General features: G+C 44.4%; 2 protein-coding genes across 3 annotated transcripts; one reads left to right on the top strand and one right to left on the bottom strand.

Moving 5' to 3' along the window:
• Nucleotides 1-380: 380 nt before the first annotated feature.
• On the bottom strand, nucleotides 381-13163 carry SPRTN (SprT-like N-terminal domain). 2 transcript variants are annotated; one of them, XR_012374327.1, is made up of 6 exons: nucleotides 12628-13163; nucleotides 11523-11622; nucleotides 6194-6322; nucleotides 3176-3440; nucleotides 2485-2792; nucleotides 1879-1973 (listed from the first exon to the last, which is right to left on the bottom strand). XR_012374327.1 is itself a non-coding variant. In XM_025850733.2 (5 exons), the coding sequence occupies exons 1-5, from the start codon at nucleotides 12846-12848 to the stop codon at nucleotides 1234-1236; spliced, it is 1455 nt and encodes a 484-aa protein (XP_025706518.1). In that variant the 5' UTR covers nucleotides 12849-13163; the 3' UTR covers nucleotides 381-1233. The 2 variants fall into 2 exon arrangements, 1 of the variants encoding a protein (XP_025706518.1); XM_025850733.2 differs by lacking the exon at nucleotides 2485-2792 and having other exon boundaries at nucleotides 381-1973.
• A 180-nt stretch (nucleotides 13164-13343) lies between these two features.
• On the top strand, nucleotides 13344-18154 carry EXOC8 (exocyst complex component 8). The gene has a single exon (XM_025850871.2). The coding sequence runs from the start codon at nucleotides 13480-13482 to the stop codon at nucleotides 15655-15657; it is 2178 nt and encodes a 725-aa protein (XP_025706656.1). The 5' UTR covers nucleotides 13344-13479; the 3' UTR covers nucleotides 15658-18154.
• Nucleotides 18155-26793: the final 8639 nt, after the last annotated feature.

The following is a 26793-nucleotide window of genomic DNA, read 5'->3' on the forward strand; positions in this document are numbered from 1 at the left end:
GGTAGTGCTTTATGAAGTTCAAAAACAAGCTCAAGCAACCTGTGGTGACGAGATGTAAACAGCGGTTACGTCTGGAGGTTGTGGCTGGTGCCGTGAAGAGGCACCCACGCGGCCGCCTCCTGCGGGAGCTGCAACGTTCCCTCCGTGACCTGGGCAGCCGCCGCCCAGGAGAGCACGATGTCCAAGTTCACACTTAGGAGCTGGCCCCTCAGGTGTGTGGGTCATGTCGCAACAAAGGTCAGAAAAAAGAAAACTTGTGAACTAAACTCTTGGGAAAAAGCCAACATGCTAGAGGTACAGGCATGAGAAAGTAAACTGATAAAAGTACCTTTGTCTCTTTGCTATAACTTGGAAAGGGATGTTTTTAAAAAGAAGTATACTTTTTAAAATGCACAAGTGGTAGTCCTTTTTATTATAACGGTTACAACTTTGGCCTAAGGTTCATAATACTGTTTCCAGATAATGTTCCACTGTTAACATAAACTAGGCAACTCTGTGATGTGACTTCTGCCAGTTACTCAAGCACCTGACCCACTCATTCAGCTACATTTTGAGAAAACCGCTCAACTCTGGCCTACAGGAGTGCAGGACTAATAGTCTAAAATTTTTATTTTACTATATTCCTTCTGTACTTTAACCTAAAACCTGCTGCCACCTTTTTAGTGATGACAGAAAATAAAATTCTTTAAAATACAGAAAATGTATTTCCCGCTAAGATTAAAAAAAGAAACCAAAAACCAAAAACGGTTGAGTACCCTAAAACAACTGATATACTTTGTCCTCCAGATTGTATTTTTGGTCAATGTGTCTGTCTGACGTTCTGAATATTAACTTCAGTTCTGGGACTGAGTTTTAATAGTAATAAAGAAATACTCAGTTTAACCAAATACCTGACAGGATTCCTCAGTGAATATTCTGAGGAAAGTCTATAAATAAAAACACTAACAGACTCAAATACCTTTAAGAGCAAGAGAGAGCAACAGTATCTAAAAAGTGTATGTGTATACACGCAGAATAAACTCTGGGCTACAGGATACACAAGGCAAGAGTGAAAATATAGCACCTTTCAACATAGAATATTTTCCATTACGATCTCATATATATATATATCAGGCAAAACTAGATCATAACCTACAAATCTTAGTATTCACCAGAACTTCCTGAGTGGCTGACACCCTATTCGTGGGGTAATACAGGTGGCGTGTGACACCCGTTTGTTTTTCCAAGACTTCTTCAGCTTTTGACTTCGATGCTACCACCTTCGAGGCACAAGTCCAAGTGCTCATTAATCTGAGACTCCAAAACTTCATTCTGACAAACGGGACAACCAACCATTCTGGCTGAGCTGCTGGGGTTCGGAGTCGCAGCGGTAGGATGTGGACTCCACTTTGGAGCACCGCCACCACTTTGTACTTGCTCTTTCTTGATAAAAAAATTGTCAAGAACGGTCTTGTCCTCTAGCCTGGGTCGTTTACTTGGGAAGGTCTCTTCAGGCCCACTCACGTCCTGGGGTGCAGTCACAGATGTTGATTCCGGTGCTTTTAAAGAATTTCTCAGGGACTTCTTGGGGGAGGTGACCCTTCTCTGAGAACCAGAAGAGACTGAGTTTTTAGTGATGTCACCAGCTGCTAGACTTTTCACTGGAGATCCGTTCACACTTCGGAAGGCCTTCTGGCTGGCAACTGAGACTCTAGGAAAGTAGTTGCTTAACACGTTTTGGTGACTGGTAGTGAGAACAGGGGACACTAGAGGAGTTTTTTTACTCGAACCATTCTGTTCCAATTTCACCTCAACTTTAGAGTTAGGTCTGAGAGCTTTTGCTGAGTGGTCTTGACTTAAAAGATCTTGGGTTTTATTAAGAGCATACGGAGTGACGAACTTCCCAGATGAAGGCGAATTGCTCGTTTCTCCGAGAACATATCCTTTCCCGCTGAAAGGGATTAACAGTTGGGTCTCTCCTCTGTTGGGTTTCTCTGCAAAAGAAGCAAAGGTTTTCTTGACTCGGAATTAATACAGCACCAAATGTGAAGCTCATGACCTATCAATGGGAGAAGGACGCTCTGCAGCGGTCGGGGGCCCTGGGGCGGGGAGACACAAGGAAGCAGACACATCCCCTCCTGTCCGGTGAGGAGTTCCGGCATCCAAACCCTGCCAGCAAAGGGACTTTACCCTGGAAGTCACTTAGCCTTCTTTTTTTTTTTAAAGATTTTATTCATTTATTTGACAGAGAGAGAGAGAGAGATCCAGCGAGAGAGGGAACACCAGCAGGCAAGCAGGGGGAGGGGGAGAGGGAGAAGCAGATTCCTGCCCCCCCCCGCCCCCGCAGAGCAGGGAGCCCGATGCGGGGCTCGATCCCAGGACCCCGGGGTCACGACCTGAGCCGACGGCAGGCGCTTAGCGACTGGGCCACCCAAGCGCCCTGAAAATCACTTAGCGTTCTTGAAGTTTAGTTCCAGAGGGAAAAGTCTGCTCCCACATTCTTACCTTTTCTCCTACTCCCACAGAATGAGGATATGTAATCTCTCCACGTGAATTCTTCTCTAGCTCCTCCACTCACTTAACAGTTTGGATTTGGGAAGAGTAGCTTATTACGTTTCTGGATGCAACCACCAAAATCCCAAGGGAAGAAGCATTAACTTTAGTGACCTGGTTCCCTCTTCAAAAGGCGGTTACTCTGAACTTCATAGGAAAGGGATAAATCTTGAAGATGAAGCACCAGCACATACATGTCATAGCCTTTTCCCATTCTTCTCCCAGTGAAAATACATACAGCAACAGCAGAAGTCACTCGGCTAGAATCCAACCGATAGGAAGGGCTGGGGTCAGGACCAATTCCGGGCATTGTTATTTGAATTATTGTTTTTATTGTGACAATCATTTTGCCTTCTGTTTCCCAATGACTCATCGAGTCAAGGCAGGGAAAGGGACTTTACCCTCCAGGATTATCCGTGGAAACTATTTCCACTTTAACTCCCACCTACATTGAGCCAAGTACATTTTTCTACCATCACTTCATAAACGGGGGGATTTTTTTCCTAAGGCCACGCTTACAAACGTCTCTAGGAGAAAGAATCCTTATTAAGCTCATCCTACCAGCAGTCGTCCAGAGGCCAGCCCCGGCTGTACGCGGGGAACCGCGGTCCCAGCCAAGGGCGAAGCACAGACAGCAAGTTACCTTTATTTTCGGCGGCTGCTGGCAGCTTCCCCAGTTTTGTCTTTCCTTTGCCCTTCCCGGAGTAGTTCTCTGGTTCCTTGATTTTGATATAAGTGCCGCCGCAGGTCCTCTGGTGCTCGGCCCACCAGTAGTCGTGAGCGGAGGGCGCCCGGTTGGTGGCGCGCTTGACGTAGCCATAGTAGGGCTTCCTGTCCCTGCACGGGCCGCTGCAGCGCCACCAGTGTCGCCGGTACTCGTCCACCTCGTCGTGGAAAGTGTGGTGCACCTGGGCGAGAGAGAGCGCTCAGTGTTAAGGGGACAAGCTAACAAGAGTAAGGAAACAGCGACAAGCGGCCTCCCACTGTCGGACCTTTCCAGTCTCTGAGAGCTTTCTGCGGTGACGCTTTGGGGAAGACAGCAACTACACTGAGCTTCTGCGCAGAAGTTCATTTTGATGGACGGGCAGCAGCTAACGCTTCATGAACTGTTCTAAAGACAGAGAGCCGTGAGACTAGAGGACAAACACTTTTTTTTTAACCCATAAAAGCCCTTATCAATGCTAAAAGCTTTAAAAACCGAATTTTAAAATAATCAAAAATTAGGAAAGACACAATTTTATATAATACCATAATAAAAGAATTGTTCCCACTGCTCAACTGATCTTTTCCCCTACAAGTAACACTCCCAAAGGGTTCTGGACTATCTCCTATAAATGCCCCACCCCACCCACACAAGCCTCTTGCCTGATGCAGCCTCTGTGACACCCACTCCACGTTCTCGAAGCTCTTTGCTCGTGTCTCTGTCATGAGCCTTATGGGGCATCATTTTATCTGCTGAAGGCGAAAAGCTCCCCAGATTTCAAATGTTTTCATCTTTGTGTCCCTAGCAGCTAATACAGGCTCTGGCACAGGGACGGTGCTCAGTCAGTATTTGCTGGCTGACTTAATGAAAAGCTTCATTCATTGATTCAAAGAAAATTCTCTGCAAATGTGCTTTTCAGTCCTTACACAGGATCCTTTAGTTTCACCCTCTAGAAGGGACCTTACTTACAGGTGAAAGCGGTCTGGATGAAAGGAAAGTTAGCCCTCCCGCCTTGGTGGCCCTGCGGACAGCAGGGCACCAATGAAGACCCGATAATCCTAAATAACTCCTCGTGCCTTCCTCTTCTGTCTTCTCAGGAGACCATTACTACTGTACGAGGTAAGGAGCAGCCATAGATGAGATTTTTTTTTTTTTTTTAACCAAAGACCTTTAACTTTCTAATAATTTCCCTGAGGGAAAGAACGTGAAGCCTTCTATAACGCTACAGCTAAGTTTTACACTGGCTCTCCATCCTAAGCAAAACACCTCTCTGCCTTGCCAAGCATGCCGATAGTGCATGATCGTGATGTTCAGTGCACAAGACCCTGGAGGGCGGGGACAAAGACGTACAGAACACCCGCCTTCTCCCTTATGTTGAGATTTCTTCATTTAATTCACCGGCCAAAGAGCCAGGGCATTGGATCTGTTTTGCTTCCAATTCCTGTAACTCCTACAGCCTGGGGATGTGACTTCTCTAACGATGTCGTCACTAAAATAAAACTGTGCAACTGGATGCCCTGTGGAGTTTGTTATAACAGGATGTAACCTGTAAAAGCAAGGGGTGTCCACTCGGTAAAACCTCTCCTAAATGAAAACACACAGACGTGCAAGATAAGAGAATATATCCTCTTCCAACTGAACAATAGGAAGTACACCAGGACTTGGCTTAAAGTGAAAACGCTAATGAGGAAACTAAAAGCCTTCTGTACCAGCAACTCCACAGTTCTTTTGCTAGTTGGGACTCTGGCTTTTTTAATGCAAGCCACTTTCTTATGTTGAAGTAACTCTATTCGATAATTACATGAGCTCTCTAGAAAATTAAAAGCCAACAGCTAGAAGAAAATATACAGAAGGCGAGCACTCTCCATTTCCCACCACGCTGCCCTTTACTGGCTTTTAAAGGCAGGAAATAAATCTTTGCAGGAACGAATAGTCTATTTGGTTCAATCTGATGCGATACCCACCAAACCCTAGTGGGGGCGCTGCATCACACATCTTACACAAAAAGGTGTACAAAGACAAGAGCCGCCCTGTGTTCAGAATAAAATACTGTAAAAGGTCAAAGAGCTGCGGAGGACATTCAAAGGACGGAGCAGTCCCGGCCCGCCACAAAGACGCAGGGCACGTGCCAGAGCACAGAGGAAGTGGCGCATGTGAGGGAGAGGATGTGTGAGGAGCGGCACCGGGGCTGGAAAGTTGCCTCAGAACCAAGACAAGCTGGGGGCTGTGGGAGGCAGGAGAAAAGGCACAGTACAGTCACCTGATAAAATGAATCAGTAATAATAAAAACACCTAGTCTTTTGACTTGTACTCAAAGCGGGCTACAATGTTTTGTGTGTATTTTCTCCTTTCATCCTCAAGGACCCACAGGTAAGTATCCTTACTGCCCTCATTGCCTCCTCCTGCGTGGAGGCCCCACCGTTGGCCATCTCCATGGAGCCAGCATCGGAACCCCGGCGTCAGACTCCTGGGTTTTGTGACCCCGGGCTCTGCTTCCTACAGTAACACGCAGAAATATGAATCCAGGAAGACTTCTGGTGATGGGAATGACACACGAAATGGCAGCAGATACAGGAAGGATCGAAGGAGGACATTATCACAAGGAAATGAAGCTAAGGGACAGTTGGTGAATGAAATGAAGCTAACGACCCAGAGGTGGTGGAGACCTGCAGCCACTTCTGCATCCAGTGTCGCCCTAGCTATGCCCAGAGGCCTTGGGGGGGCCGCGGTGAGGCCCAGCCCGAGACAAGCCAGTCAGCTTCTCTTCGCCCGTCTACCACTCCCTGCGGAAAATCCTCAAAGACAGTATTTATTCCTACCTGCTGTCTATTTTTAGTTAAATCCCAAGGATTACTGAATAACTACTAAAAATCATAAATGTTATACTTATTTAATATGTAGTAAACTAATTACTTAAATTAGTAAATGTTATATTTATTTATTGTTTAAATCATATACCGTTATATTGGCTCCAGTCAGGCGATTGATGCGATGCATATGTTTACAAAACTCTGGGCCGTGCCCCTCCCGGTCTTTATCATTATTAGTGACAAATAAATAGGCATGTATCATTTCATGCAAGAGGGTCTGAAACAGAAAACAAATTAATTTGTTAGGGTGCTTTTGAAAATAAAAATGCATTTTCTTACTCTACCTGGAGTCTTAACTTTGTTTGGATCACGGGCTCCTTTCAGAAACTGATAGAAGTCATGAACTGTCTTTCTAGAAAAATTACGTACACATACATTCACAAAACTTTGCATATATGCTCCGAAGCTCTGCAGATCCCAGGTTAAGAACTCTGTGTTCCAAGAAAAGCCTTTTTAAACTCTTCATCAACACCCAAAAGGAAAGATCAATGAACTCAACTACATAACAACTTTAAAATTCTGTGTGGGGGAGAAAACACAGTGACTGAAAAGACAAATTCAGAACGATATATGTGCAATGCATCTCTCAGGCTACTAATTCTTAAAACATGAAGAGCTACTAAAGTCAACAGAAAATGACCAATAACCCAATTTTTGAGTGGGCAAAGGTCATAGATGGGTTCACAGAAAAAGAGATAGAAAGTCTCTGTCAATACTATAGAAACCAAATTTTAAAATGATAAAAAATTAGGATAAGCCATAAACCTGAAAAAAAATGCGCACTTCATTTATAAAAACAAGTACAAACTAATGGTTCACCAGTAGGTCCCTCCTGCTTATCTAGATTAGTAAAACTCCTGAAGTTTGACACAGTTAGTAAAGCTAAGGAAAAAAACATTCCCATCTATCTCTGATGGGACTGAAAAATGGTACACACCCTCACAGAGGAGGATTTGGTAACATCTCACAAAATCACAAATGCATGTATCCTCTGACCCAGCAATCCTGAGACTAATACGAAAGGTCACGTGTACCAGGCATTTTCATTGTGGCACTGTTTATAATGTTAAGACTGGAAGTAAGTGTTTAGCAATAGGGGCCTGGCTGAAGGAACTAGGGAAAATCCACATCATGGAATTCTATACAGACCTAAAAAAGAATGAAAAAGATCTCTATGCAATCATTTGGAGAAACCTACAGGGTATACTGTTTAAATGAAAAGGACAAAGTACAGAAGAACGTACACGGTATTTTGTATAAGAAGTATGTATGTTAGGTGATTGGGAGAGGGAATAAGAATGGACATAAATATTTGCAAAACAGGGGCACCTGGGTGGCACAGCTGGTTAAGCGTCTGACTCTTGGTTTCAGCTCAGGTCACAATCTCAGGGTTGTGAGATTGAGCCCCACGGCAGGCTCCGCACTCAGCACAGAGTCCACCTGAGGTCCTGTGTCTCCCTCTCCCTCACCCCTCCCGGAGGCTCATGCTCACTCTCTCTCTCAAATAAATAAATCTTTAAAAAAAACATTTGCAAAACAGAAAAATGAAACAAAAAAGAAACTAGTAACAACAGTATCCTATAGTAGTAGGGAAGTTCGGCATAGAGAGGGATGGGGTAGGACAACATTTCTGTGTGTATAGCTTTCTAGAGTTTTGGGATTTTTGAATCATGTAAAATTTCGAAACAAACAATAAAACCTACTGCTCTAGTGAATAGCATCTGATCGTAAATCCTGCGATTGGCCCAAATTTCATCTGAATTCACATAAACCTTCTAATTAAAACAGCCTACTGCTCATTTCCACACCAAGGATGCAGAACTGTAGGTGCAAAATTCACCAAAGTATTTAAGGCTGCTATTTTATAATGTATCCTAAAGAAATATGAAACATTTTTTAAAAAGTGAAAGTCACGGGGCGCCTGGGTGGCTCAGTTGGTTCACCGTCTGCTTTCGGCTCAGGTCATGATCTCAGGGTCTTGGGATCGAGCCCTGTGTCAGGCTCTCTGCTCAGCAGGGAGTCTGCTTCTCCCTCTCACTTGCCCTTTGTGCCCTCCCTCTCTTTCTCAAATAAATAAATAAAATCTTAAAAAATATATATGCGTGGGCGCCTGGGTGGCGTGGTTGGTTGGGTGACTGCCTTCGGCTCAGGTCATGATCCTGGAGTCCCGGGACTGAGTCCCGCGTCGGGCTCCCTGCTCGGCGGGGAGTCTGCTTCTCCCTCTGACCCAACCCCCTCTCATGCTCTCTCTCTCTCATTCTCTCTCTCAAATAAATAAATGGAATCTTTAAAAAAAAAAAAGAAGCAAGTCATTACTGACACTTAAAATTTAAAAAAAAATATATATATATATATGCTTAAAAAAAGCGAAAGTCATAAAGGTCTTCAAGAGCAAACCTTGTTCATGATTTTTTTACAAAGAATTTCCACCAGAAGAACTAGACTGCCATTAATGAACTATAGTCTTATCAAATTATGCTGAACAGAAAAATGGGTGAATCAGACATTTTAACTTGGTCATTACGAAAACATCCCTTTTAAAATTATCAACTCCGGGGGCGCGTGGGTGGCTCAGTCGTTGAGCGTCTGCCTTCAGCTCAGGTCATGATCCCAGGGTCCTGGGATCGAGCCCTGCATCGGGCTCCCCGCTCAGCAGGAAGCCTGCTTCTCCCTCTCCCATTCCCCCTGCTTGTGTTCCCTCTCTCGCTGTGTCTCTCTCTGCCAAATAAATAAATAAAATCTTTAAAAAGATAAAATAAAATAAAATAAAATAAAATAAAATAAAATAAAATAATAAAATAATCAACTCCATCTCTGAAAATGAACTTAATCTCTTCAAGTAAATGCCACTTTTTTGGGACTCAAACTCAAAGGGCATTCTACATCTCAAATGTTTTCCAACATTCTAAAGTAATGATCAGTAACTATTCTTTTTTTTTTAAGATTTTATTTATTTATTTAAGACACAGAGAGAGAGAGAGAGAGCACAAGCAGGGGGAGCTTCAGGCAGAGGGAAAGGGAGAAGCAGACTTCCTGCTGAGCAGGGAGCCTGATGCGAGGCCCGATCCCAGGACCCCGGGATCATGACCTGAGCTGAAGGCAGACGCTTAACCAACTGAGCCACCCAGGCGCCTTGATCAGCAACTATTCTTATAAAGGAGAAATAAATTTAGGTTCCTAATTTTGGGTTCAATTTAAATACCTTGAAAATGGCACATGGCACCATACTGAACAATTCTATTTTTAGATATCTACCATTTTCCACATTTAGGCTAGATCCAAGGCTCTACTCAACGCGGTCCCAAAACACCTCTACTTCCCCCCACCGTTCTCTGGCCAAAAGGAACTACTTCTGGTCCTCAATACGCCCTAAGTTTCATGCCTCACTTTTGTTCGTAGCATGCCCATTCCCTGTGCCAAGAGTAGTCTTCCTCTACCATCTCTACTTGTCAGAAGCCAGTCTGCCCCATAAGGCTCACTTCCATGTTTTAAATAGCAGGAGTAACAATTATAAAGTGGTAGTGATGAGGCCAAATGGTACAGGGAATAGAACAGGAGCTTCAGAGCCAGGGAAACTAGCGCCTAAACCAAGGATTTGTTATTGATTATGCACAGGACCCTGGACAAGTTACAACGTGCTCCTCATCCCTAAAATGGGCATATCCTGATCTTGCAGGGCTATACACACTAGGTTAACTATTAACTAGATTAACACTAGTTAATCTAGTCCAAAATATGGCACACAATATACGCTCAATAAAGAGTGAGTGGTAGGAGTGGTGATGTCAGTAGTCACAAAATACACGTGCATGAAGCTTTTCTTCTTTGTCCTCAACCAAAGTCTTTTCCTTTGCTGAATCTTCTTCCTTATAATTTAGGTCATACTCTATGTACAGACCAGAGTCACACTGTTCCTCCTTGGTCCTTCTTACCCCGATTTCATATTGTAACTTTCTGCCAACAGCAAATGCTCACTTGATAGCATTACCACACATTTCCCATTCTCTTCTCGCCCATTACCTTTATAAAAAAAAAATTTGTTCGTGTGTTTAATCATTTACATAATAAATATTCATTAAGCAACTACTGTTCTAATTAGAGCTCCTCATAGGTTGATTTGTTCAAAATTTTTTATGCTACTTTTTTTCCCTGCTTATTCATTGTGTTACCAAGAGAGTTGTGTTAACATCTGCAACTATGATTGTGGATTCTTTCTTTTTGCTTCTACTAATCTATGCTTCATGTAATTTAAAGTCGTTACTTTTAAGGATCAAATCATGTTTTTATTTAATTGATTATTTTATCATTCTAAATTGTTAACCTTTTTTTTTTTTGGTAAAACTTCTTCCCTTAAGATCTTTAGTCTGATACAACAGTTTTCTGTTATTGTTTGGATGATATACTTTTTTCCAACCTTTTACATTTAATGCATGTGTGTCATTATCTTAAGCACATCTCTTTTCATCTAGTATGTCATTCCATGTCTAATTAGTGCTTAGTCCATTTACATTTAATATAATTACTGATACTGTCTTTATACCTTTTTTTTTTTTTGCAGGGTTTTATTCCTTTATTCCTCTCTTTTTTTATTATTTCTGCTGTACCATTTTACACTTAGTAACCATTTACTTTTTTTCTAATTGTTGGTAAAGAGCACGTAACATAAAATTTACCATCTTAACTATTTTTAAGTGTGCAGTTCTGGAATGTGAAGTATATTCACATTGTTCTGAAACCCATTACCTTTCATTATCCTTAAAAACACCATCTTTCATATTTCCAAGCGTGTTTTAACATACTTCCCATCCAATCTCTACCACCCTACCCTCTTTCATGCATTCGTTTCAAGTGACATAACTGGGGCAAGACCAGTCACACTGGGTGCATCTTGGGGAATTTCAGGCATCTTCTAGACTCAACTAACCATAATCTGGGAGCTCCCACTGCTCCATTTCGCTAGTGAAGCGTGCCCCCGCCCATGCTGGTGGTTATACCAGCTCAGGTAGATATTCTGGGAGGGCGGCACCATGGTGGCTGAACAATCAAAATCTGTGTGCCTCAGTAGGAAGATATGGGTCCTAACTTTTTCTCTGCTCCTAAATATGTAACTTCAACCAGTTACTTACCCTCTCTGAACCTTAACATTCTCGTTTATAAAAAGGAGGACAACACACATTGTACAAAAACAGGGTTGTTGTGAAGATCAAATTAGATAATATACCCGAAAGCCTTTAGCTGTGAAGAACTATAAAAATATAAGGTAATCCTTAACAGTTGCCCTGCAATTAAAGTTTGCAATGACAAAAAACAGGTTTTCTTTTTTTTTTTTTAACATTACAGGTTAATTCACAGCAGTCTAAATCAGTAATAAGCATTTTTAATCACTCAGCTAAGAATCAAGTTTATGCAAAAAATACCTCTACGAGATCCTTTCTTGGTCTCAACTTTAAAAGAGGTTCACTGAGACGGATGGAACACATTCCACCCCTCCCTTCATAGCTGCATATCCCAGCACACCTGGAAAACAACCACCACAAAAGCATTATTTACCTAATATACACAAAAGAGAAATAGAGATGAAAGAGTAAATCCTTATACATTCTTGGGCAGTTCACACTAGCGTACCTTCCTTGTTAGGACATAATTTGCATTTCACCCCGGTGAGAGAGATTTGTCAACAGTAGTGCATCCCTTGCCCTAGCCAGGCAGGCTGCCTGCAGGAGCCCAAAGAGGACGATCCTGTTCTGCTGCTGCTCCCAGTCTCCTCCCTACAAACCATAATCAGTTTGTGTTAACAGCCAGATCTCCATTAGCACATCTCTAAAACTGTAACAGAAGGCTTTATGAAGGAGACTTGTTCTTTAAACACAGTTTCGTGTCATATCTTAATCTGTCTTACTTTAGGCTGTTTTGTATCCCTTCAAAAACAAGCACCGTGGTATACAACCCCATCTTAAACTTGTTAACTCCGTTCATGTGCAGGAACAGATTATTTCAAACCGGGACTTCTCAACCTTAGTGTACATCCTTTTAAAGGCATCCGCGAAGATCCTTTGGGTCCAGAAATATGGAAATGTCAACCCCAGGCCCCTTCTAACACCTGAGCTCACTACTAAGTGGTGATATCTCAAGGAGCATAGAAGAGGACAACACACATCCTTGGGAGGCTTTGCTGCCTCCTCGGCATTCTTTCTTAGGGGCTGACTCTGGTTGCTTCTCCCTCCTGGGTCAGAAATGTGTTAATTTATTTTCAAATCAGAGGAGATCCAAAGACACATCCCTTTCTCTCACTGTGTCCTTTACAAATCAAACTGTTATCGGGACGGGACACAAGGTTTCTTAAAGTTGCTAGCGCGGGAGAGAGACAGAGTAGGGAAGAGACAGATACACCAAGATGAGCTGCTGGTCCAAAACAAGACCCCCGCGTTTCACTTCCCCTGCGCCCATCGGGGCGGAGGGGGGGCGGGGGCTGCAGGGGAGCTGCCAACCGCCCTCGTTTCCCCAGCGGGGCTCGGGACTCACAGGGTCATTCGCATGCTCCACTTCACCTCGACGGCCTCCAGCTGGCCCCAGAAGAACCGATCGTTGAACTGCACAAACAGGGCCTGCAAATCCGGGGTTGGGTCCACCAACTCCCAGGACGCGTCCACCAGCGACAGGGGCGCCCGGGCCCGGTCGCGCTCCGACCCCTGCAAGTTCCACTCCTCCTGAAGCCGTAGTGCCAACACCAGATCCTCATCCATCACGGCCGGGATCCCAGGCGGCGTCCGCCGGCGTTACGCTGGCTCCACGTCTCCGAAGCTCCGAGGGCCTGGTCGAGCTCCTAGGAGATACCGGCTCTCGGGCTGCTCTCGGGCAGGCCCGCCGGTCTCGCGAGAACTCAGGAATTAACCGGCTCTAGAACGAGAACTGAGTTTGCCCCAAACGCCGAAGCCAAGATTCTGGGGCTTAAAAAAGAGAATTCGGCATGACACCTCCTAGTGGGCTCAAAACGTGGGTATCAACGGCTCGGACTCCAGGGAGGTTTCAGAAAACTGGTTACCGCCTCACGCTTCGCCGCTACCTTCAAACACCAACGTCATGCTCAGCCCATGCGCAGTACCCACGTCCCTCTGCCTCGCCCTCCACTCGCTTCCGCAATAGCGCCCCCGGCGCATGAGCCCTAGGCGGCGGGCGTTCCCGCGCAGGCGCGCTGTCTGCGCCCGGCCCCTGCGCAGGCGCGGTGTCTGAAGCTCAGACCCGGGCGCAGGCGTACTCGTCTCTCTTCCGTCCTGCTTCCTCAGCCCTGGAGCTCGGCGGGGCTTGGGTGGGTCTCGACCGCGGCGGCACCGGCGGCGGCGATAGTGACAGTGACTGCGTGAGACTCGGACGGAAATGGCGATGGCGATGTCGGACAGTGGGGCGACCCGCCTGCGGCGGCATCTGGAGTCGGGGAGCTTTGAGGCGCGGATGTACGTGAAGCAGCTCTCGCAGCAGTCAGACGGGGACCGGGACCTGCAGGAGCACCGGCAGCGCATCCAGGCGCTGGCGGAGGAGACGGCGCAGAACCTGAAGCGCAACGTCTACCAGAACTACCGGCAGTTCATAGAGACGGCCCGCGAGATCTCCTACCTGGAGAGCGAGATGTATCAGCTCAGCCATCTGCTGACCGAGCAGAAGAGCAGCCTGGAGAGCATCCCGCTTACCCTGCTGCCGGCTGCCGCCGCCGCTGGCGCTGCTGCGGCCTCCGGAGGGGAGGAAGGGGGAGGTGGCGCGGGGGGCCGAGACCACCTGCGGGGCCAGGCTGGCTTTTTTCCCACTCCCGGGGGTGCCTCCCGCGACAGTTCGGGTCAGGGCGAGGAAGGGAAGCAGCGCACTCTCACCACCCTACTCGAGAAGGTGGAAGGCTGCAGGCACCTGCTGGAGACGCCGGGGCAGTACCTGGTGTACAACGGGGACCTGGTGGAATACGAAGCTGACCACATGGCCCAGCTGCAGCGGGTGCACGGCTTTCTCATGAACGACTGTTTGCTGGTGGCCACCTGGCTGCCGCAGCGGCGGGGGATGTATCGCTACAACGCTCTCTATCCCCTGGATGGTTTGGCCGTGGTCAACGTCAAGGACAACCCGCCCATGAAGGACATGTTCAAGCTGCTGATGTTTCCCGAGAGCCGTATTTTTCAGGCGGAAAATGCTAAAATCAAACGAGAGTGGCTGGAAGTGCTGGAGGAAACCAAGAGGGCCCTCAGTGAAAAAAGACGAAGGGAGCAGGAGGAGGCCGCAGCCCCGCGAGGACCGCCCCAGGTGACTTCCAAGCCCAGTAACCCATTTGAGGAGGAAGACGACGACGAACCAGCTGTTCCTGAGGTAGAAGAGGAGAAGGTGGATCTCTCACTGGAATGGATCCAGGAGTTGCCTGAAGACCTGGATGTCTGTATTGCCCAGAGGGACTTTGAAGGAGCCGTTGATCTGCTGGATAAGTTGAACCATTACCTGGAGGATAAGCCCAGTCCACCTCCTGTGAAAGAACTAAGGGCCAAAGTGGATGAGCGGGTCCGGCAGCTCACGGAGGTGCTCATGTTTGAGCTCTCCCCAGATCGTTCCCTGAGAGGTGGTCCCAAGGCTACTCGAAGGGCAGTTTCTCAACTAATCCGGCTTGGCCAGTGCACAAAGGCTTGTGAGCTGTTTTTGAGAAACAGGGCAGCGGCTGTGCACACTGCAATACGTCAGCTTCGCATCGAAGGTGCCACCTTACTCTACATTCATAAGCTGTGCCATGTCTTCTTTACCAGCCTTCTTGAGACTGCCCGGGAATTTGAGACGGATTTCGCAGGCACTGACAGTGGCTGCTACTCTGCCTTTGTGGTCTGGGCGAGGTCGGCCATGGGCATGTTCGTGGATGCTTTTAGCAAGCAGGTGTTTGATAGTAAGGAGAGCCTCTCTACCGCAGCTGAGTGCGTGAAAGTGGCCAAGGAGCATTGTCAGCAACTGGGTGACATTGGGCTCGACCTCACCTTCATCATCCATGCCCTTCTGGTGAAAGACATCCAAGGGGCCTTGCACAGTTACAAAGAAATCATCATCGAGGCCACTAAGCATCGCAACTCTGAGGAGATGTGGAGGAGGATGAACTTGATGACCCCAGAGGCCCTGGGCAAGCTCAAAGAGGAGATGAAGACTTGTGGGGTCCGAAACTTCGAGCAGTACACCGGGGATGACTGCTGGGTGAACCTGAGTTACACCGTGGTTGCCTTCACCAAACAGACCATGGGCTTCTTGGAAGAAGCCCTGAAGCTGTATTTCCCAGAGCTGCACATGGTACTTTTGGAGAGCCTGGTGGAAATCATCTTGGTTGCCGTGCAGCATGTGGATTACAGCCTTCGGTGTGAGCAGGATCCGGAGAAAAAGGCTTTTATCAGACAGAATGCATCCTTTCTCTATGAGACCGTCCTCCCGGTGGTGGAGAAGAGGTTTGAAGAAGGTGTGGGGAAACCCGCCAAGCAACTCCAGGACCTGAGGAATGCATCCAGACTTATTCGTGTGAACCCTGAAAGTACAACGTCAGTGGTCTGATGCCCCTGGCGCTGTGTCTATGTATGCGTATATATTGCTTATATATTATTTATATTTATATTACGTTGCATTAGCATATTCTTTATAGTCTTAAACACAGCTTAAAAATAAAAGACGCCCTCTCAAATAGAAATACAGAATCAAAAGGAAAAAGAAGAAAAAGTTAAAATTAAGGCCAAATAACAAAACATTGGAATTATTAAAACATACACTTTCCTTTTAAATTATGCTCTCTAATGAATATATCGTCACACTACAGCATTTCAGGGTATCCTTTTGGGTCAAAACACACTTTCTTCCAGTCTATATTATGCAGCCCGGAGAAACCATATCTATAAATATGTAGAGTTTAAGTATGTTGTGAGCTTTCCCAGTTCACTAAAATGGTAGGTCCTCTTAAAGAGTACAGTGCCATACAAAATACCCTGCTTCATACACTTCCCCACCTTAAAATGTGATCGAACAATTTCGGGAAAAGAAAGGAACTGAGAACATTGGATTTAGGGTAAATTCCGGTCAAAAGAATTCCTTCTTGCAAGCGGCTAGTTTGTGGACTCAAATACTTGGGTCCTTATAGAATATAAGGGGAAGCTTTCATAAAAACAGCTCAGCAAACATTGCCATTGTAATTTGAGTGGCTAATAATTTTCACTGCTAATTAGCAGCTTTCTAATACTTGATTTGGGAGCATTTACTTGAATCTTAAGGACTGTGGTAAATTTTCTTTCCACATATTCCTGAACTGTGTGAATTTCCAGCCGCAGTTTTTGTCCTTATCGTACGAAAAAATTAAAATGATTAAAGAAAACCACCCAAACAGGACAGACTGAGGAAGCTGGCAGCGGCCAGTGATTTTTAGCTGCCTTCCCCCACTTTCCCGATAAATTATATATAGTGGCTCAGACTACATGAAAACGGGAGAAAAGTTTTCATTGAAATATTTATTTAGATTTCAGGGAGGATCTAGGTGGATGGGAAATTAGGAAAAAAAAATCATATGCAAACCCTACAGTGTTCTCCAGTCGGACTGCTTTGAGCAGAGATTTGGTTTTGTTTTTTTGTAACAAAGTGGAGAACAAAAAGGCAAGACGATGTGTCCAAAGTCAAGGGAGGAAAAGAACTTTCCCTGACGCCTGACTCCTCCTAAAATGCTACATACTGCCTTTTTCTTGCTTTGTGTTTTCCTTTGTTCTTAAAAGTAAATATGCTTACTTCAGATTGTTTAGTAAAACAAAAATAGCTAAAGCAATTGGAGCTTCCCAAGATTTCTGAACTACTGCTTCTATTGTACATAGATTACATGAGATTCCCCATACTTTGAGAGAAACTGTGCTAAGATCCATTTTTTCCTCCAGCCTCCAGTTGTGATTCTTGTCCAGAAGTGCCATTTCTGATGCCGAGGACTTCCAAAGGTCACGTCTTTTATTTGAATTCAAATAGTGGTGTTAAGACTGGAAATTATGTAAAACCTAAAATAGCTTCCAAGAGTGGCTTAGGGTTTGTGAAGCTCCTTGACTCAGTTACTCGCTGCCAGAGGAGCCCTTTTATTTATTTTTAGCTGTGCATTTTAAAAGTTGAAAATTATCAAAGTTACAGATTTTCTTTGATTACTTTTTTCACATAAATTTAGGATTTTCTAGATAATAACCATAACTGGATATCTCAGCTGAGCAAAAACAGTTATAATTTGTCTTTTTTAAGATCACTGGAAACGAATTTGGTAACAGTGTTATGATTATTTTGTGCAACTTATGGTTTCTAAAATTATATTGTATAAAACACGTGTAAATATCTGGTGCTGGGTCCATGAAATAATACTTCTGAAATCAAAACTTAAGGCATGAAGTTGTAAAAACTTAAATGTGTGTGCTCAGATATTTAAATGGTTGCTTCTTCATAGAACTGTCTGCTTTCTAAAACTGGAAGTACAGAATTTTCTTTGGGTAAAATTTGTGTGTTCCTTAATCAAAGTTGTAGCTGAAGGAAGTCTGCTGGTGGTGATTCAATTAGTGTGGGAAGTTGATCAAAGTCCACCAGTATCATAATGTCTCTTCCCTCTAATTCTTGTTTCATTAGACTCCAAAACAAGTCCTAAAAATTGAATGCAGTTAGAGTTTGTCCAAAAATATAGCACATAATTGTAATGTACCACTATAGAGTTGATTGCCTTTTCTTGTCTGCTTCAAACATAACACTGTCACTCGAGCTTGGAATCACAGACTTGATTGAACTAATTACTGTTGAAAAAAAGACACTGTGGAATTAAGTCTCTTTTTGATTAAAGCCTCGTTTCACTTAAAGTGCTGAACACTTCTTTTTGTTTAAAATACTACCTATAGTTAAATTATCGGCACTTGTATTTTGCTTACCTAGGGTTGGGAATTTGGGACTTGACATGAGGTATAAAATCAGTATATGTACATTTTGCTTATTGATACGCTGTGATATGAGGGAATCTGAAATGTTTATCAAAATAAAGCTTAAAATTTTTCTTACACTGGATAAAATTGGTGTTACAGTGTTCTATCTCTTTAATTAGGATTCAATGTTCTTATGTTCTCGTTACAGAAATATTGGGGTTTTATAAAAGATTTTATTTATTTGACAGAGAGCACACAAGCAGGGGAAGTGGCAGGCAGAGGGAGAGGGAGAAGCAGACTCCCTACTGAGCATGGAGCCCCGAAGGCAGATGCTTCATCAACTGAGCCACCCAAGTGCCCCTGAAATACTGTTTTAAGAGCCTAGGGTTTTTTTTGTTCTGTTTTGTCTTTCTCTATGGGGATGACAGGTAGGAAGCTGTTAGCTAATTTAAATATATGTTCTGCTTACTGTCAAAATTGTGATTAAATCAGATCTCAGTTTTGTTTTTTTTTTTAGGACTACCTTGAATGGGAAATTTCAGATAGACAAAATGAATTTGCTCTAAAAAGTGGATTTTATACCATCTGCACATCGCTAAATGAAGAAAATATAACGGAGGCCATATGACCTAGGAACTAGGAACATAAATGACAAGGGTCTGTTTTTTAATACCTATAGATCCTGAGGGAACTTTCACATATAACTGATTTAAAACTATTATTGAAAAATAAAAGTATCGAATGCTATGCCTTACATTGACTATAATGTGTGGGGTGGGGAGGACAAAATAAATTTGAGCATGCTTTCTCTGAAATTCTTAAGAATTGGAAAAATGGAGAATAAAAACTTGGAAAAACTAGGTTAGAGAGTAAATTAAATACACAATAGTGTGTTGCAAATTACATTAATTAAACAATTGAATGCAGACTGTGTTGTAAGAAAAAACCCAAAACAACCCTGTGCGTTGTCATTTTCATACTCAGTATTTCATGGGAATACTGAGAAGAGGGCAACGTGTTTTTGAGGAGTTTGGAGAGTCTTCATGGAACTGTTGGCATTTGAGCCAAAAACATAAGAATGAGAACCTTCCTTTAGGGAATCATTTACCAATGATTATTGTGTTCCAAGCAGCATGATAAGCACCTTTACCTGGTTATTTTATCTAATCTTCACATCAATCTATGAAGGAGTTGGAAGTTTTGTGAAGTAATTTGCAAGTAATTCAACCTACAAAGAGTTCCCTAAGTGGCCCAGAAGGGATTTGAACTCAGACTCTGTCTAGCGCTGGCTTCTGAGCCATTGAACTATATTATTGGATTATGTCTGATGGTTGACATCTCACATACAGATTGCTCTTTATTTCAAAGGCTTATCCATTCACAAGTGTATTCTGTTAAAATTAAAGGTGTTATGTCACAGGACTTTTTTTTAAAGATTTCTTATTCATTAGAGAGAGAGAGCACGAGCAGGGGGGGGAGGAACAGAGGGAGAGGGAGACGACAAGGGGCTCAAGGGAGCCTGACGTGGGGCTCAATTCCAGAACCCCAAGATCATGACCTGAGCCAAAGGCAGATGCTTAACCAAGTGAACCACCCAGGCGCCCCGTCACAGGATCTTATAATTTATAACTTCCTTAAAAAAAATAAAGTAGCAGATTTGAGGTAATGAGATAGTTAAAACCAGATTATTTCCATTGACACCATTTGGTTTTGTTTAAAACATTTCATTTAGAGACAGGTGTCTGGCTGGCTCAGTCAGTGGAGCATGCGACTCTTGGTCTCAGGATTATGAGTTTGAGCCCCACATTGGGTGTAAAGGGTTACTTAAAAATAACATCTTGGGGCTCCTGGGTGGCTCAGTCGTTAAGCGTCTGCCTTCGGCTCCGGTCACTATCCCAGGGTCCTGGGATCGAGCCGCGCATCGGGCTCCCTGCTCAGCGGGGAGCCTGCTTCTCCCTCTCCCACTCCCCCTGCTTGTGTTCCTGCTCTTGCTAGCTCTCTGTCAAATAAATAAATATTTTTTTAAAAAGTTAAAAAAAATAAAATCTTGAAAAATTTTTTTAAAAATTAAATAAAACATTTTCTTTCTTTAAAAAAAAGATTTTATTTATTTGAGAGAGTGAGAGAGCCTGAGAGGGGGGAGGGTCAGAGGGAGAAGCAGAAGCAGGGAGCCTGATGTGGGACTCGATCCTACGACTCCAGGATCATGACCTGAGCTGAAGGTAGCCGCTTAACCAACTGAGCCACCCAGACGTCCCTACTTCTTTTATTCTTAAGTAATCTCTCCATGCAATGTGGGTCTCGAACTCATGGCCCTGAGATTAAGAGTCACATGCTCTGCGGACTGAGCCAGTCAACCGCCCATTTACATTATTGAATTCTTTGTAATTGGTAAAATTAAGTAGTCTCGAACTTGATGAAATGTCATTGGGCATTAAGATACATGTAACTTAGCTCCTACATTAAGTGGTCAAGCTCCTCAACAGCTGAGTGGGTGTCATTGAAATAGGAAAGTTGCCGGACAAGAGCTTGTTTTTTAAATGTCACCCTTGATTAGTTTCACCTAATATGTTGACTTACTCTCAGATTTATTATCTACCTAGCTGAACACATTAAACGAAGTTATATAAGCCAAGCCAGTGTTGAAAAGTCTCTAAAATATTTGTGTGTGTTGTCTCAAACATCGCTGGTGGGAATTACTGTAAACTGGGGCACTGGCAATTCGGCAAGACTTAAAACCACAGAATTATACAAACCCTTTGACCCTACAGTCCACTTCTGGAGATTTATCCTACATATATATGTATATATATATATATATATATATATGCATACTTCCTAAATTAAATTGATCCATTAAACATGTGATTTATGAATAAGTTTTTAAGAACACTTCTAGTTTCCGTTTTTGCAAGTTGCACTCAGTCCTGACAAGTAAAAAGCTGAACAGACTGAAAAATCAACAAGTCTTGGATCCACAAAGAGCGGGGCAAACCACTGCCCCAAGACTGGCAAGACCAGCAGGCAAATGCAAGAAGTCCTGTCTTAGGGAAGCAGAGGCTCAGGGGGGAAACCACTGTGGAAACCAGTAGAGAAACCTCAGTCGGAACCGACAAAAGCTGGAGACTCCGTGCCCACAACTCAGGGTTAAAAACTCCAGGGGGGACCCAGTCCTAAGGGGAAACCCCACAGTATTGTGAACTATACCTCCTTCCAGGTTCTTGCAGTTTAGTATCAGAGGGAAACTCCTCAGGCTTCCAGTAGGGGGCGGGAGAGGGACCATTCTGAAATGGGATAGAGCCCTCTGCTTTTCTTAACAAGACCTGCCCTCAGGGGAGACTAGTTGACCTGACCCTAACCTGCTAGGGTAGTATCAGAGCTTGGCTGACCAGGGGAAGGGAAGTACCCAACCTTAGCCCACTTTAGCCACCCTGTCCCCGCCAAGGGGGAGAAAACAGCTGGGAAACACTTCTGAAATTCACTGAAACACAGACGTAATCACCAGCTGATAGAGTTCTGCTCCCCCACACTCACCGTCACCTCACTAAGGGCCTATTTACAGCAGTTCCTTTTTCCTGGGAACTCCATGTCCAGCTACCGAGAAAAAATTGGAAGACATACCAAAAGGCAAAAACACAATTTGAAGAGACAGAGCAAGCATCAGAACCAGACATGGCAGGGATGTTGGAATTATCAGACTGGGAATTGGAAAAAACCATGATTAATCTGCCAAGGGCTCTAATGGATGAAGTAGACAGCCTGCAATAACAGATGAGCAGTGTAAGCAGAGAGATGGAAATCTTCAGAAAGAACAAAAAAGGAAGGCTAGAGGGGCACCTGGGTGGCTCAGTAGGTTAAGCGTCTGCCTTCGGCTCAGGTCATGATCCCGGGGTCCTGGGATGGAGCTCCACATCAGGCTCCCTGCTCAGCAGGGAGTCTGCTTCTCTCTCTCTCTCTCTCTCTGTCTCTCCCCCCCCCACTTGTGTGCGCGTGCTCTCTCTCAAATAAATAAAATCTATAAAGAAAAAAAAGAGGGGTGCCTGGGTGGCTCAGTTGGTTAAGCGGCTGCCTTCGGCTCAGGTCATGATCCTGGAGTCCCCGGATCGAGTCCCGGACGGGGCTCCCTGCTCAGCAGGGAGTCTGCTTCGCCCTCTGACCCTCCCCCCTCTCATGTTTTCTCTCTCTCTCATTCTCTCTCTCTCAAATAAATAGGTAAAATCCTTGAAAAGAAAAAGAAAAATAAAAAAAAGGAAATGCTAGAGATAAAAAAAAAACCCACAACAACAAAATAACAACAAAAACTCACACTTGTAATAGAAATGAAGAGTGCCTTTGATGGGCTGCTTAGTAGACTGGACCTGGCTGAGGAAAGACTCTCGGAGCTGGAGGATGTACCAACAGAATCCTTGAAAACTGCAAAGAAAAGAGAACAAAGACAAAAAAAAAAAAAAACACAACAACAACAAAAACAAAAACAAAAACAAACAAAACCCCAGAATATCCAAAGACTGAGAAACAACCTTAAGAAGTAAGACATACTGTAGGGGCGCCTGGGTGGCTCAGTCAGTTGAGCGCCTGACTTTTGAGTATGGATCAGGCCACGATCTCGGGGCTGTGAGATCAGCCCATGGTGGGCTCCACGCTCAGTGCGGAGTCTGCTTGGGATTCTCTCTCCCTCTCTCGGCCCCTCCCCCTCTCCACTCCTCCATGCTCTCTCTCTCAAAAAGAAAAGAAAAAGTGTCACATACTGTAATGAGAATACCAGAAGGAGAAGAAGGAGAGAAAGAAACAAAAATATTGGTACAGGTTTTACTGAAGAGGTTACAGTTTTTGTAACAGCACGAGGGGAGACCGCCCAGAGGCCTATGGAATTTCAGTGCACACATACAACGTAATACCATGCAGCTTGACAGTGAATGTCCTGTCCAGGTCCTGAGGTGGAAAGATGTCTAAAATATGTTGTTAACAGGGGTGTCTGGCTGCCTTAGTGGACAGAGCGTGTGACTCCTAATCTTGGGGCTGTGAGTTCGAGCCCCCCATGGGGTGTAGAGATTACTTAAAAAAATAAAATATGGGTTCGCCTGGGTGGCTCAGTCAGTTAAGCGTCTGCCTTCGGCTCAGGTCGTGATCCCAGGGTCCTGGGATCGAGCCCTGAATCGGGCTCCCTGCTCGGCGGGAAGCCTGCTTCTCCCTCTCCCACTCCCCCTGCTTGTGTTCCCTCTCTCGCTGTGTCTCTCCCTCTGTCAAATAAATAAATAAAATCTTAAAAAAATAAATTAAATAAAATATGTTGTTAAGTGTAAGGCAAAGTGCAGAATAATCATACACTGTCCTACCTTAGGAACAAAGAAGGAGAAAATACAGTTATGTATTTGCACAGATATTCCGAAGGGGTCCAAGCAGCTAGAATGGACTAGGTAGAGGCAGGCATGGAAACACAATACAGATTTTTTTTTCATATTTGAACATTCCACGTTTCCAAAACATTTTACTAAGTAAGCAAAACATTTTTTAAAGATTTATTTATTTATTTATTTATTTATATGAGAGAGAATGAGAGAGAGAGAGCATGAGAGAGGGGAGGGTCAGAGGGAGAAGCAGACTCCCCGCCGAGCGGGGAGCCCGACGCGGGACTCGATCCCGGGACTCCCGGATCATGACCTGAGCCGAAGGCAGTCGCTTAACCAACTGAGCCCCCCAGGCGTCCAAGAAAAACATTTTTAAGTATTTTTTTTTAAGTATATGATCTTAAAAATAAGGTCCACTCTTTCCATTCCGTCATATGTCTTTCCAGCACTTTTTTTATACATATGTGTGAGGTCTAAGGATACTTTTTTTGTTGTTGTTTTAAAGGAAGAGAGAGCGAGCGAGCAGGGGGAGAGGCAGGAGAGAAAGAGAATCTCAAGCCGACTTTGCATGTAGCACGGAGCCCCACTCAGGGCTCGCTCCCACAACCCTGAAATCATGACCTGAGCCGAAATCACGAGTCAGGTACTTAACCGACTGAGCCACTCAGGTGCTCCTAAGAATATTTATTTTTAAAGACTTTTATTTTTGAATAGTTTCAACGTATAGAGAGTAACAGGAATATAAAGAATCCCGTGTCTTCATTGCCCAGCTCCAACAATTGTCAACATTCTGTCATTTTTTCAACTATACCCAGCAACTCCACACCCTGCCCATCCCCACTGGGTTGTGGTTAATTATCATTATTACTTACGGTTTTGCTGGAGATAAACTTTACACACATTGTAATGTATAAATCTTAGCTCTAAAATTTTGGAAAGCGGATCTACTTACGTAACAACTCTCCAAAAAAGATGTCAACCATTTTCATTTTTCTGTGTGGTGATGATACCACCTCTCTTCTGTGTAGCCCCTGTCTGGTTCTTTCCCTCACTTTGGGTTCTTTTTCTGGAAAAGAAAAATCAGGTTTTCATACATAATTGAGAGTGGTAACACTTAGACCCTGTCGCTGGGAGCTTGAAGGTTTCAGTGAATTATTTTGAGCGAGCCTTATCCATGGAGATACCAGGCACATTCCTGCATCCCCAGACTCGCAGCCCTCGCCATGCTGGGAAGCTGGGAAGGGTTGGAAGGGACTGTGGGGTGGGTGGTTCTAGTCTTTCTCTAGGAGATGAAACATCCAATCCAAGGTCAGACTGTCCGATAAGTAGTCCCTTTGCCACCTGTGGCCGTTTAAATACAAATTGTCAAATAATAATAAAACTCAGTTCCTCAGATACACTAGCCACATTACAAGTGCTAAATGGCCACAGGTGGCCAAGTGGGCACCTTATCGGACTCCGCAGATATAGAACATCTCCATCATTACAGAATATTCTACTGGACAGGGTTCATCTAGGAGACAGAAAGGGGGGTGAGACACCAAAGAAGTGGAAAGTGAAGTTTGCAAGGTGCAGAACTAAAAAAAAATGTTGAAGGACGCCTGGGTGGCTCAATTGGCTAAGCGTCTGCCTTCAGCTCAGGTCATGACCGCAGAGACCTGGGATCGAGTCCCGCTCGCTCGGGCTCCCTGCTCAGCGGGGAGCATCCCTCTCCCTCTGCCCGCCGCTCCCCCTGCTTGTGCTCACTCTCTCTCTCTGACAGATGAATAAATAAAATCTTTAAAAAAATTTTTTTTTAATTTAAAAAATGTTGAAAGCTTTATCTTTGGGATATGTACCCTGCTACCATCATTTGCTCCTTGTAAAAAATCATTCGTCTTTGTGCTTCGTTTTCTTTTTACCTGCTGTTTTACCTACTCCCTTTTTATTGGTCCAGCCCACTGTGCTCTTATTCTCTCTTTTCTCTTGCTCTTTTCTCATTAAATTGTATTTATTGACGATTAAGAGAATTTTGATTCCAGTTCTAGTGGACTAGGTATTTCTGACCGGTCCCTCCCTGAGAACAATTAGAACTATAAAAGATATATAAGCAAAGACTATATTTGAAGGCCGTAGCATAACAAAAATGCTTATCCGGTGTTTCTCCCTGGTCCTGGCAGGAGGCTTCTCAGCCCGTGGAATTTCCCGAGTGATAGGAGTGTCTTTGTTATGCTAATAAGATGCTCCTGGTGGGATCCTAGATGGCTCCAGGCTGGCGACTGGTCCCCAGAAAGCTAATCATGTGACTAGAAGACTAGAGCTCTCCGCCCTCCCACCCCAAGCCCCGGGAGGCAGGGGAAACTGGAGATTGAGTTCAATCATACGGCCAGTGATTTAATCAAGCTGGTGTATGGGACGAAACCTCGATAAAACTGAAAAAGGCTCCTGGAGCTTCCTGGTTGGCAGACGAATGGAGGTACTGAGATAGCACATCCAGACCTCGCAGGGACAGAGACTTCTGTGGCCCTCCATCCCCTCCATGCCTTGCCTTTTGTGGCTCTTTCATTTGGCTGTCCCCGAGTTGTATCTTTTATAATAAAACTGTAATTGTAAATATAGCATTTTCTTGAGTTCTGTGAGTTATTCTAGTTAGGTATCAAACCTTAGAGGGGGGCGTCATGGGATACCCCAAATTTATGGCTGGATGGGCAGAAGTGAGGGGGTTGAGGACACCAAGGACTTGCAGCTAGCACCTGACATGCGGGCAGTCCTGTGGGTCTGAGCTCCTTAACCTTTGGGATCTACATTAACTCCCAGGTAGTTAGGATCAGAATTAGATGGAATTATGGGATACTCAGTGGTGATACTGGGGTCAGAACATAAAGGTATCGCAGAGCTAACAAGGGAGTGAAATATTATGGGGCAAAAGTCCAGAAGAAGTAAATCCAGTGAGGTGAGCCCAGCATTTGAAAGTAGCTTTTCTGGGGCGCCTGGGTGGCTCAGTTAAGCATCTGCCTTCGGCTCAGGTCGTGAGCCCAGGATCCTGGGATCGAGTCCCGCATCGGGCTCCCTGCTCAGCGGGAAGCCTGCTTCTCCCTCTCCCCTACCCCGCTTGTGTGTGCACTCTCCCTCTCTCAAATAAATAAATAAAATCTTTTTTTAAAAAAAGTAGCTTTTCCTAGTTCCTCCACTTCGCTTCTTGTGAGGTGGCAGAATAAGTGAAGCAGGCTGTCAACAGACACACAGAGCTAGAGAGAGAAAAATCAGATTTTGGGATGACCCTGACAAAATCCCATCTAAACTTTGGAACAGAACCCTGGAAGTCGATACCCTATGAATAAAGATGAAATAAAGTGGCCATCGTGAGGACTGAAGCCATCATTCCTGATGGGTGGACCCGTCTTAAAACCCTAATTGGATTAAGGGCATTTTAGGTGGCTATTGCCTCT

The sequence above is a fragment of the Callorhinus ursinus genome, unplaced genomic scaffold (assembly GCF_003265705.2).
Source record: "Callorhinus ursinus isolate GAN/ISIS: 27379988/994484 unplaced genomic scaffold, GSC_fseal_2.0 scaffold32, whole genome shotgun sequence".
Lineage (NCBI taxonomy): Eukaryota > Metazoa > Chordata > Mammalia > Carnivora > Otariidae > Callorhinus > Callorhinus ursinus.